The 12,947-nt window shown below is 37.8% G+C and overlaps 1 protein-coding gene across 10 annotated transcripts in view; it reads right to left on the bottom strand.

Moving 5' to 3' along the window:
• LOC137237551 (uncharacterized) overlaps window positions 1-12,947 on the bottom strand; it is a 1,245,508-nt gene that overhangs the window by 74,028 nt on the left and 1,158,533 nt on the right. For all 10 annotated transcript variants that reach the window (XM_067761305.1, XM_067761304.1, XM_067761308.1 and 7 more), the window contains one exon: window positions 1,430-1,819. In XM_067761305.1, coding sequence (XP_067617406.1) covers window positions 1,430-1,819 — 390 coding nt within the window. The remainder of the gene's footprint in view (window positions 1-1,429; window positions 1,820-12,947) is intronic.

Here is a 12,947-nt window from a genome sequence, read left to right as displayed (position 1 = left end):
ATTGTCCAAAATTTTACTAATTTTCTATTCTGCGTCATAAGTTCAACTCACCTACCAAATTTCATCGCTTTATCCGTCTTTGGTAATGAATTATCGCACTTTTTCGGTTTTTCAAAATTTTCGATATCGAAAAAGTGGGCGTGGTTATATTCCGATATCGTTCATTTTAAATAGCGATCTGAGATGAGTGCTCAGGAACCTACGTGCCAAATTTCATCAAGATACCTCAAAATTTACTCAAGTTATCGTGTTAACGGACGGACGGACATGGCTCAATCAAATTTTTTTTCGATCCTGATTATTTTGATATATGGAAGTCTATATCTATCTCGATTCCTTTATATATGTACAACCAACCGTTATCCAATCAAACTTAATATACTCTGTGAGCTCTGCTCAACTGAGTATAAAAAATCATATGTTATGGACCAGTATGGACCTCTCAGAAATGGTCGACTGAATACGAAACATAAATAGAACGATGCAACTGAAAATTTCTGATAAATCGAGCTTTAGACTCTTGTCAATAAAGGCCTCATATAGACACAATATGTCCACAGTGTTACCACAATATGTTTGAGGTCCAAACGGAAAAACCTCCGTAACTTATTAGACCTTATTTTGTTGAATAACTAAGTTATCTTGGCTCTATACGAGAAATCTTATAGGACCTAGCTTAAAAGTTGCCTAGAGATCTGGTAACTTTTCCGCCCCTAGTAGATGAAGCCTTGCCCTCGTGAGCGCAGAGCACGAACACAGGGCGTGTCCAACCATTTCCTTCCGCAGCTCACACTTCCTACATCCTCTGTTACTGAGGAGTCCTAACTTATCACCCAATTTTTAGTCTAATATCGCAGGATTTGCACATTCTCTTGGAAAGTTTGTAGACCCACGCTCCTTCTACGCCTTTCCTGCTTCATGGATTATATGGAACTCCTGTCACCTTTTGATTTCTTCCAAACGGATTGGGACGTCTACCGTCGATTCAGCGGGTGCTGCAATCGCCTTTGCAGACCCGTCGGCTTTTGCGTTATCTTCTATCCTCTTTTCACCTGGAATTTAGAAAAAATGTATGGTCTGGTGCGATTGGAGTATTTCCAGTGCTTCCTTGCATTTCGTGATGAAGTACTGTGTGAAATTATATGGACTCTAGTCAATATATGCGGATGAACAAAATTTCACCTTTTTTGTTTTAGTGCTGATTAATTGGTATACTAACGAACGTGTCTATTGCTTTAATTTTGTTGTTTTATAGTCCTCTGTTAACATACAATTGGTTATAAAATGAAATTTCTAAGAAGCTTTAAAACGAAGAGGAACAAATAGCATTTTGCTACGCAATTACTATGCGCAAAAAGGCACACATATATACCAACACATTTACACAAATGTATACAAATAAAAATAAAAAACGATGAACCAAGCTCACCTCGCTTGCACTGTGGCTTCATAATGTTGGTCTGGATCTAGACCACGAATCATATAGCTCATCCCTTGTGTATAATGATGTGACAATGGCATCGCAGGCAAAACAACGTCACGCCAATCATTGCGACCCCAATGTAATACATTGCCATAGCTACTTAGACCCGAACCCAAACTACTGCCTAAACGATGGTTGTGCTGGTTGCCAAGTAAACCGCTACCCATACTACCAACACCACCACTACCACCATACATTTGTAACAGCGTTGTTGAGGATGAACCTGAATGTGAATCGATGGAGTTGTCGACCTCGTGTCCTTGCGGCAACCTTCGAAATGATAATTTGTACTCTTCGATGGGTGTGTGCGAGTCAACAGTCCAAGAAATATTATATCTGCAAAGAGGAAAAAAGACCAATAAAAAATTTGTAGAAATGTAAGACTATAATGTTAGTGGAAAATTGTAGAAAATTGTAAGTGTGTGTGTGTGTGTGTGTTGGTGTGTTCTATCTTGCTACGCAGTCTCTTGGCATTGCAAGTGCATAAATTTGCTGCAAGAATGCTGCATGGAATTCTAGCTTGGGTTGGGTATAATGAAATTTAATATTTCCAAACGCATTCTGTATATTATATTCAATTGCTATGTAGTGCACGATTTGTCTTATGTTAAAATCAAGAATTTTAAAGATAAACTGGTAAAGTCGGTAGTAGTTGCTCAGCCTTATTTTAGGTTCATCTGTATTATTTTTAAGATTTGTTTGCTCCTTTTGCTATCTGTCTAGCTTTACCAAATTCTCTTTTCCTATTTTACGACTCATTTCCCTAGCCTTTTCCGATTTTTCTTTCTCCTTCCCTAATACTCTTCCTCTCCCTTTTCCTTTTTCTTGACTCTGTCTCTCCTTCTTTGTTGCAGTATTTTTCTCTAGCTTCCTTTAATTTTTTTTTCTCTATTTCTCTCTTTAGCTCACCCTACTTCTCCAAAATTCGCTCCCCATTTCAATATTTCTTCGTTTTAGTCTATCACTTTCTTTTTCTCCTTCCCTCGTTTGACCATTCCACAATTTCACTACGCTAATTTCTAAAAAAAAAAAATGATAATATCAATGTAGGCGAATTTCAAAACATTTAGTGGGATGCATGGATCGGTCCCTGGTTCACTACCGAAAAAGTAATGTTCTTAGTACCAAAAAGCGATTATAGATGGCTCCTATATGATGTTTTAGGGTTGGTCGGATTTTTTGGTCGGAAGTGGACCAGTTCCAAAAAGAAACTGCTGAGTGGAGTCTGGACATGCACAGGAAAAAAATTGGTAAACCGCACTGAGTGCTGGCAACGACTAAATATAAGTATTTAATATACGATTTCGAAGAATGGGCGTGACTTTATCTACTAAGTCCAATCGTGATTTAAGAAAAACTTTGTAGCAACTTCGAGAGTCAAAATTTAAACATTAAAAGAACCATAAGGATAAATGGGTACCACCGAATCGTAAAACACAATGCAACATCGACAATGTTGCGACAAATGCTTGGGGATTCACCCCCAGCGGTTAAGAGGGACTACCATATAAAAATAACAAAAACACAATTAGAGCTAAACATTTTATCAAAAATTTGGTGAAAGGTGGAAGCCTTCCAGCCAGTGGGGAAGGCCTGCCGTAACGAAGAGGTCAACTGGTAACCAATGTTCATAGAGTGCTTGGATATTGCAGAGGTCACTTCTCTTTTCTCTTAAACCGAGGCAAACATGAAGCATCCTGGGGAACACTTCAAACTATATCTTACTTATTTAAAGGGCGCTTAACTATTTAACCAGCTATGGCCATGAAAAAATACGCGCCAGTCGCTTCACCGGTAGGCTAGCTGGCAGCAATTGGTTACAGTAAGGGAACTCAAAGTGTTGCTGGTCCTTCCAGCAGAGAGGGGGACGCCTTCTTTCTCTACTTCTATAGGCTGCTTCCGATAAGAATACGCTTTTGGCCGAAGTATCATTTTCATTGGCATAGCATGACCTAGCTAGTGAAGCTGCAATGTTTTGATTAGCTAAAATATGTTGGAGTGTGAGTAAAGCTCGTACAGTTCATCGCTAAATATTTTTCGTCAATCGGCGTAGCCAATTCGTAGAGGTTCATAAACCGAGGAACTTTTTTCTGAATAGTCCCAGATCCGACTCATCCGACGTTGCCCTGGTCCATGATTCTGCATCATATATCGGGATGGTACAATAAGTGATTTGCAGAGCATTATTTTTTTGTTTGTCGAAAGAGGGCTTTCTTTTGTCTACTTAGTCCCAAGATGCATTCGTTGGAAAGAGTGAATCTTCGTTGGATTACAAAGCTGATGGTGTTGCTCATCGTCATTTTGGAAAGCCGTTTAAGTTTTTTGGGGAACCAAATTCAGACATAGCGGCAGCTCCTTTTCGTTGGTGTCGAAAATGGCATTAAAATAGAAGAAGAATCAATGTGTCTCAATTATTTTTAACGAGATTTTTCTAAGATTTGGCGCATACTGTAAGTTTCGTCGATGTAAGATTTATCAGGCCTGAAACCACACTGATAGGGTCCGATTAGCAGATTCACTGTGGGCTCCAATCTTTCTTAAAATACGCCGGATAATCTTTTTCTTTATTCACAAGTCTGATTCCCACTAACAAGACTTTTTTACAAGGAAGCTTCTTGCATCAGCCTGGGACTCTATACTCTTTTACGGTGCAAAAATCTGGGCAGAAGAAACGAAAAAAGGGAAAAAGGGGATAGCCCTAACCTCGGTCTAATGCAGAGGGGCGCAGTGAAGGGCTTTGGCTTACCGAGTGATATCGCCTGAAGCTGTACTGGTAGTTGGCGGAAATATTCAATGAACATATTTATTTATTTATTTATTTATGCCACATCGGATTGTAAGCGGGTAGAGATGATATAGTCATATGTGAAAGAATTGATTCAACGCTGATAAAAACAGTGGAGCAACAGCACCGTAGGAAAGTGGAGCAGGGAACTAATTTCCGAACTGAGCCTATGGCTGAGGCGATCACATAGAGAGGTCGACTTTCACCTGACTCAGTTTCTTATCGGACACACCTACTTCAGCAAATATCTTCACAGAATGTGCAAAGTTGAAAGCTTGAGCTGCCTATATTGTAGAAAATTAGACGATGCATGCTACAGGCTTAAATATCCCGACCCGTGCACAAATAAATTTCTCCTTCAACAAAATAAAAAAAAGTCCATAATAAGGTACAATTAAATTCAATTTTAAAAACAAACACAAGCAAAATATGAAATTAGACTTGTAGTATTAACCCTAACAATAGACAAAATGTGCTCATTCCTCTAGGCAAAATATCATGTAATTTTCCAATTTATCATTTTATTCTTTTTACTTGCATTCACACGTACACTCATACAAGTAGTGTTCAGTGCGGTCGCCCACAGTCATTTTGACTGTTACGTCTTTTCCATTTGCGACAAAGTAAACTTAATGCATTCACCATTGACATTGGCATGTGGCTCGTTTTGCAACTGCCGTTGTTTTCGCACTTCAACTTCTTAACAACATAAACAACGGTATTTCGCTCCACTTTGCTTCTTCGTTTACATCTATTACATTTCCCATAGCGTCATTTTCTTAACAATTATTTGCCGTAGGGGATTGCGCTTGACTTTGTTACTTGTTTTGTTTATACGTGTAGTGAACTTAGTTTATATGTATGTTAGTGTGTATGTTTGTTTAATTGTTTGCAGTACACAATAGATTTCTTGGCGTCATTGTCGTCAGCATATCGTGCTTTAGCCACTATTTTTCATATGTATATATATGTATGCATGTAGCACTTTAATGTTTATATCAGAGCCGGCCACACAAATACTAAAACAATTGCATAAGTGTGTGTAAAAATTGAGTGACAACTCCCCACAGTGTGCTAAAAGAAAATGTGGACTGTGAAGTTCGAAATTAAAAACGACTCTGGTTATTTGATTTCAAGCTAATCCTAACAATATTTACTTATATTCATATAACTAAGAACGTGGAGGTCGAGCTAGCCAGATACAACTTTTTTATAAAAGAAGGTATGGGGTTTCTTCAATGCAAAATTTACTTAAAAAAATCACTTTTTCATTAAGAAAGAACTACAAAACAAAGTAAATGTAAAGATAGAAATATATATGTTCAAAACATAAAGTTATTCAATAAAAAAAATGTATAAAAAATAATAAAACTAAGTAGAATGTATAAAAAGTTACTTATATTAAATTGTCATTATTTATTAATAATTAATTTATTATTATTAATTATTAATATTTAAATTGTCAATATTAATATGTATGTTCAAAGTAACTTAATAATACTAACTAAAACGTATTAAATGTCACTTTAACATTGCAGCATATTGTTTTTATTAGGTGCCCAAAAAGTACCATGGACTTTTCCTTTTGCATTCACTGTTGATTTTAGTGAGTGACAAGCGAAAGCGAACGATCGTGATCGGACATCGTTAGTGTCTGTGTGAAAATACGAACTCAAATTGCACAATGTGCAACTTTTGGCCGGCTCTGGTTTATATACTTGTGTGTGTATGTAGGTGTGGTCATAGGGGTGTTCTTCCGCCAATATTAGTGCGTACTTCATTAACTCGCTACGGGTCGCATTTATCGTGAGCATTAAGTCGTTTTCCGTACAATGGCATTATTGTCTTCTACATAATGGCAGTGATCGTTTCGCGAGTAGTTAAGGCTAGGAAACATATGTGTTTTCTAAATACTTAAAGAAATCATTAATAAAATTTAGTACGCTTACATTGCTCTTTACTTGTTATCTGTAACTGCTGTTGTTGATTTGTGTGTCGGTTAGATTCAACTTACTTAGGTGATACTGTTGACCGCAGAGTCGCGTAAAGTACTTAGAAAGAGTTCGCTTGAGATTTTGCTTGAAAAATATTGGGGTGGCATCCCATTGGTATCGATTTTTTGCAGTACGGTTCATAGATGTCATATCAAGTGTCATCACGTTTTTGATTTCTTATAGGCTTGCAAGCGACTGGTTACAATTATGTCATCGATTTAATATTGAAGTTCTAAAGGTATCTGTAACAAAACCAGTGACTGTCCGTAGCAAAACGATAAACGCGGATATCAAATTGGTAACACTCCGATAAGAAATCGATACATTTTTGACATCAAGTTAAGCCGATAGTGTTTCTATGAAAAATCGATAACGCCTTGATAAAAAATCGATAAATTTTCGACAACAAATATATAAATGTAGATAAAAAATCTCGAATGATTCGGTAACGAATTGGCGACACCCCATGACGGGTTTTCTGACTGGACACTGCCTTCTGGCATCACATGCCTTTAAATTAGACTTGGTCAGTGATACCAAATGCTTGCGCGTTGGAGGAGGAACCGATAGAGCACGTTTTTTACTCGTGCCCTGCCCTTGCCAGGCTAAGACTCCGGTTGGGTGATACAGCTGTCAGATCTAGAAGCAGAAAGTGGCTAAATTTCTAGAAAGCTTCTAGTATTTGCCAAGAGGACGGAGTTATTTTATAACACAGGTCCTGGTTTTTGAAAGAGTTTTTCATTTTGGTCGTTAAAAAAAACTTCTGGTCACACTACGGACTCATTCAGTCTATAGGTTCTTGTGGACAGGCCAGTTAAACCCAACCTAACCTGGCGCCTCTCCAGTAAATAATCGACACTCTTTTAAAAACATAGAAATAACTTTTTGAGGGGAAAACGATACTACTTTGATAATAACAAAATTGATAATTTTTCAATAAGAAATTGATAACTTTTCGATAAAAAATTATCAACTTTCTGATAACACGCGGATAACCAATTGGGAAACTCCGTTAACAAATTTAACTTAAATTTTTCAATAACAAATCAAAGGCTTTTCGAATATAAAAATGGATAAATTCTCGATAAGAAATCGATAACACAGCCATAATCCGTCAATGACAAACCCATAACTCATCTATGACAAACCATTAGGACTTCCATAACAATTGGTCTGATGGCCATTTAAAGTTGCCAAAAAGTCCATTGATTTAATGGCACCCCACCGATATAATAATTGGCTCTGCTTTTCTATAGTAAGGCTTTAGTTCAGTGAAATATTAGAAAATGGGTCCGATAAGGTTTTCTCTGCTATACAAAGATTTATTTAACTAGCATCATCATCATTGATTGAAGCGTAACCGCCTAGGCGAGTTTGGCCATTTAGTAACAAGTCACGCCAGCTTTCTCTATTTTGCGATAACTGACGCCAATTGAGAGCACCAAGAGGGCTCAAGTCTTCCTCCAACTTTCTCTCTCAACTCCGTGGAGGACGTGCTTCCAACTGCAATATTCGCATAATATGAACTAGCCAGCAAAGCCTTTGGGTTTTTATTTGCTGCATTTTCGTCATATCTGCATATAGCTCATACAGCTCATAATTATACCTCCGTCGATACTCTCCGTCGGCATTACGGACAGGACCATAAATCTTCTAGAGAACGTTTCTCACGAACACTGAAAGATCCATCTCTTTTGCTCTCGATACCATCCTTGATTCCGAGCCATATTTCAGGACAGATATGGTAATCGCTTTGAGGTGCGTGAATTTTGTTCGCCTGCAGCTGCATACTCTGCATTCGCCTAAAATATCAGAGATCCAACGCTTCACTGCAGTGAACAGCAACTTTCACCTCAAATTCCCATGTTACACTGTGAGTAAGAACGGGTTGATATAGCTGTTCCTACTGGGACTGCTAACGCAGCGATACAACGAAACTCCATTACGCTCCACGCATCACTTAATACCCAATGATTTAGCTCAAACATATCATAACTGTTAAGAAGCTCGACCAGCAGCATCAAAAATGTTTAGCACATTTTAAGAAATACTTATTCCAATGGACTTAATATATAATAATATATCTATCTAAAGCAATATAAATCATTTTAACCAACAAGCAAGAAGTGTCCCGGAATGCAAAGAACCAATTGAAAAATTTCGGTCATGCCGAACCATACATATATACTGTGTTCTCGGTTAGAAAGGAATAGAAGGTAACGAAAAGGCCGATGAGTTGACAAAGGGGAATACAGCACACGTTGAATGGACAGTAGAATCCACAATCTGTTTGGGAGAAATCAAAAGGAGAGAGGAGTTGCATATGATACATCAGACAAGGCAGAAACGCCGGCTGCGAAATTTCTATGTGCAAATTCTATGACATTAGACTCGCAAAGTGGCTCATATCTCCAAGAAGGTAAGACCAAAGGCTCAGAGCTGCCAGATCTTGAGACAGCAGTTAAGCTACGTGCTAAAAGGCTTCAGGTATTTGCCAGAAGAATGGAGTTATTCTATAAGTTCTGGCACCTTCTTGCGCTTCTTCGTTTGGTCATCAAATAAATTCCGGTGTCACTATGGTCACATTCAGTCTATGTGAGGTCTGTATTGACCGGCCAGTTCGACTTACCTAAGCTTGAAAATATATTAATACTCTTTGCCTTTAGATTGTCAGCCAATTGAAGCGTAAATAAAGTAATTCAACATTCAACTAGCGTAATATTTTATTTCACATAATAACAAATGCCAAGAATCTCATTAAATGTATTTTGCAATAAACTTGAATTGTAGCTATAAATTGTTTACTTAAGATTTATTATTGTAAGATATACATATGTATGTATGTGTACTTATTTGCTTGCTACCTTTTAAGTGTTGTGTTAATGCGATTTATGCAACAGAGTTGCTGCAATGAAATTACATTTTCTTATCTTAATTTATTTTCCTCATTTAGTTCCAATTGTTTTGTTGCTCCTTACTTAACACACAATGAAATGTTATTACGCTTAACTGTATGACGTGAGTCAACATTAAGATGTTTCGCCTTTTTCTATGCGCACATTATTTGTATCTAAATAGTTACTCATACGACATGTCGGACCCTATCTGTGGGTTTGAATAGTCGGTGTCATTAGCTTATTGTTGGAATTGTTATCATGTCGTTGACGTCATTGTCATGTCATTTGCCCTTGTCGTTACAGCAAGTTTAGTTGCGTGCAAAATATCAAATGCACTCCTGCATTCAGTTTACTTGAATGTTTTTATTGAAGTTACTGCGAAAAGTTACTGCTATTTACGTGACGGCGATCTCACGTTAAGTTAACTGACACTGCTGATTATTAGACAACAATGTGTTATTGTCAAATGTATGAAGCATTAGTTTAGCTGACTGCCGAGCTATGAATGACCCCCTTCTTATGCCCTACGTTCTAAGAGAAATTGATAAAGTTGCGCTTTTAGTCGGACCTAGCTGCGTGCGTGGTTTTAATAACATCGCAATCATTTTATATCATATAGGGTACTGATATGGTAAAATCTTAGTACCATAATGCGGTTTTGCTGAATCATACTCAAATCATTATAATCCTGTCGTGATGTTCTGCCATTTAAAAAGTGTTCTGGAGATAGAGTTTGGTGATGTAGAACCTTTGATTTGATGTTGTCTCTCCAAATAATGACTTTTCACTTGAATACTAATCAGTTAGTTAGTTTACTTACACATATTTTGTTCCTATATTTCATTGTGATTCGTGAATTTTAATTGTCCGCTTCTTTAGATATCCAAGCAGAATAAAAAAAAAAAACAAAGCTTCAGGGTCTATTTAACGATTTTCGGTCATCGTTTGTCACATATGGTTTGAAGGAAAACCGGTTCCATCATTGTGCCATCTTCAGTGTAATTTTTAGTTCTTTTCAGTCAAAGCTAGCTGGGTAATGGTTGCATAATACATAATTGAAGTTTCGTGCTGGCCGCTACAGTTGTTGGACGATAACCCTATAAGAACCTTATGACATGAGTGTAAATTGTAATAAAGCAATGAATGACCAGAAAAGGACACACGTATTCCACATCAACCAAAAAAAGGTAGATGTGACTTTTCAGGAATTACGCCAAAGGTTACTGAGGTTTTATTGTATTTCTATTTGATAGAACATCACTGTATATATTATTTACATATATCCCATCCTGATGATGTTTTTTTTTAAATCTTACAGGAATCATTCGTCTACACTGAAATTTTATTTAACTATTAAATTGAAGGAGAAATGGAGAAAATCATCTTATTTGACCAACGAATTGTATATGTCATATTTTCTTTTTACTCGTTCTGATGAATGAAAACGGCGAACTTGTACCCGATGCCCGGAGAGTACTTAGATTATGAAGGGAACACTTCTCTGCTATCCTAAGTGGAGAAATCGGAGAGAGAGACGTATCGCCCAGAGATGATGAACCCGATCCCGCAACAGACAGTGATGGAAGTAATGTCCCCCGACCCGATTACGACGAAGTCAGAATAGCAATAACTATAAAAAAGAACAGCTTATTTGCAAAATATGATCGGAAGAGTGCTTACCGGATGATTGGAATCAAAGGTTATTCTGTTCAGTCAACAAGGAGGGGAGTCCTGCAATTTCAGCCAACTATTGCTAAATCAGCCTTCTTAGTATCACATACAAGGCCTTATCAAGCGCCATCTAAAGCACGAAAAGGAGTTGCCTGTATGCCGCTATGTCTGAATTTGGTTTCCCCGCAAAACTTATAGGGCTACGAACGACAACACAATCAGCGCAGTCAGAATTGGGAAGAACCTCTCGGAGTTCTCTCGAGAAACTTAAAGAAGTTACAGACAGGGTGAACCCCTCTCGCGCGATGTCTTCAATTTGATGTAAGAGAAAATAATAAATGCTGTAGAGCTATAAAAGGCATGAATATCCACGCCGTAAGTTCTGCTTACTCCAAACTGGAGAGGGAAGCGGAAAGAATGGTTTTGGTGGTGAATGAGTACAAAACGAAGTACCTGGTGTAATCAAGTAAAGAGACAGAACATTTGATCCTTGGCAGCAACTTCACTGTTGGTAGCTATAATTTCGACATTGTAAAATACTGCGTTCATTTGTCAACCAGCATTAATACAAACAACAACGTCGGTCTTGAAAGGCTTTTTTGAACTGAGAAAGCAATTAAAAAGTAAAGTGGTCCCTCGGCAAATGCATATCATGGTCTACAAGTTACTAATCGTAGCCGCTTAGCTATATGGTACAGAAGCATGGACCACGACCACATCAGATCAGGTGGCCCTGCAAGTGTTCGAGAAAAGTTCTACGAAAGATTTACGGACCTATGCATATTGGCGACGGCTACTACCGAAGTATATCTAATAAAGAGCTGTACGAGTTTCATGCAGACATCAACATAGTCCAGTGAGTTTAAACGGAGGGGGTCCGCTGGCTAGGGCATGATATGTAAATAAAGTTATTTTTATCGGAACCCGCCAATTGAAGTAGAAGAGGAGGACGGCCTGCACTTCGTTACAAGGATCAGATGAAAGACAATGTAAGTTCCAATCGGCGCCAGTTAACGCAACAGAGAAGTGATTGGGTCCCCTTGACGGCTTTATCCGTTTAATCGGTTAAGCGCCAATTAAGTAAGTAAGTATATTCTATAGCGGTATATTGTATACCGAGAAATAATTAGCAGCATATCCGCACATCAAATGCCATTGAAATATATAGAAAATTGATAGACTTTCTTGCGTACAAGCAGACAGAAAGACATATGCTATACGGAAGTAACTACATCGAAACATCTCGTTTAGTTATGTGACCTTTTACATATTATTAGTCTAACTCTTCCTTTTATTCAATGATTTACAATTTTCGAGTAGAGCGGAAAAACTTAATTAACCAGTTGATGTTCATTTAGGGAATAAAAATGCTAATTAGTGGATTAATATCAACACAAAAACTAAAATTTATGCTGAGAGATAAGCACAACAAGAAATTTATAATTAAAAGTTACTCATACGCCATGGTGTATATACAGGCAAAGATACTGTGGTGTGTTTACGCACCATACAACACGCTTTTCCACAAGATTAAGATTTTTGTTTCCATACATGCAAACATACACACAAAAATTAAGATGTAAATAGCGGGTTAGAGGATCAGAATATACCCGCGGTTGGTATGCCTGTCGTAAGAGGCGACTAAAATACCAGATTCAAGGTGCTGTGTACCGCAAACCCTTCAGGTTGCCAGCGCAATATATAGCTTCTCCAAACCCAATTGTCAACCTCACCTATCCGCGGCGAATCCTGTTTCACTAACAGACGAGGCTCTGGCGACCACAAGCTCCTCATGGAACTTGGGGGTGGAGAGGGAGGGAATGACCTGAAGGTTTAATGTGGCCACATAAATCGTTCCCGAGATGGTCGGGCTAGTACCTTAATGGTGCTGTGGTACCGGAGCGTACCGGATCTGTATCCGGCAAAGGACCATCACATCGATAATATTCCCCAAATCCTTCGGAGAGCAACCTTATCGCTACAACAACGTTAATAACAATAAATAACTTTAAATTATTACATTAAGGGCGTCGTAACTCGCAATTTATTTTTAAGCATCATTAAGTAGCTCAGATAAATTGGCAATCACAAGCTAATTTATTGATTTTCTAATAATA

The sequence above is a fragment of the Eurosta solidaginis genome, chromosome 1 (genome assembly GCF_040869045.1).
Source record: "Eurosta solidaginis isolate ZX-2024a chromosome 1, ASM4086904v1, whole genome shotgun sequence".
Lineage (NCBI taxonomy): Eukaryota > Metazoa > Arthropoda > Insecta > Diptera > Tephritidae > Eurosta > Eurosta solidaginis.
The sequence above is the reverse complement of the archived record's forward strand: the minus strand, read 5'-3'. Positions and strand labels throughout refer to the sequence as shown.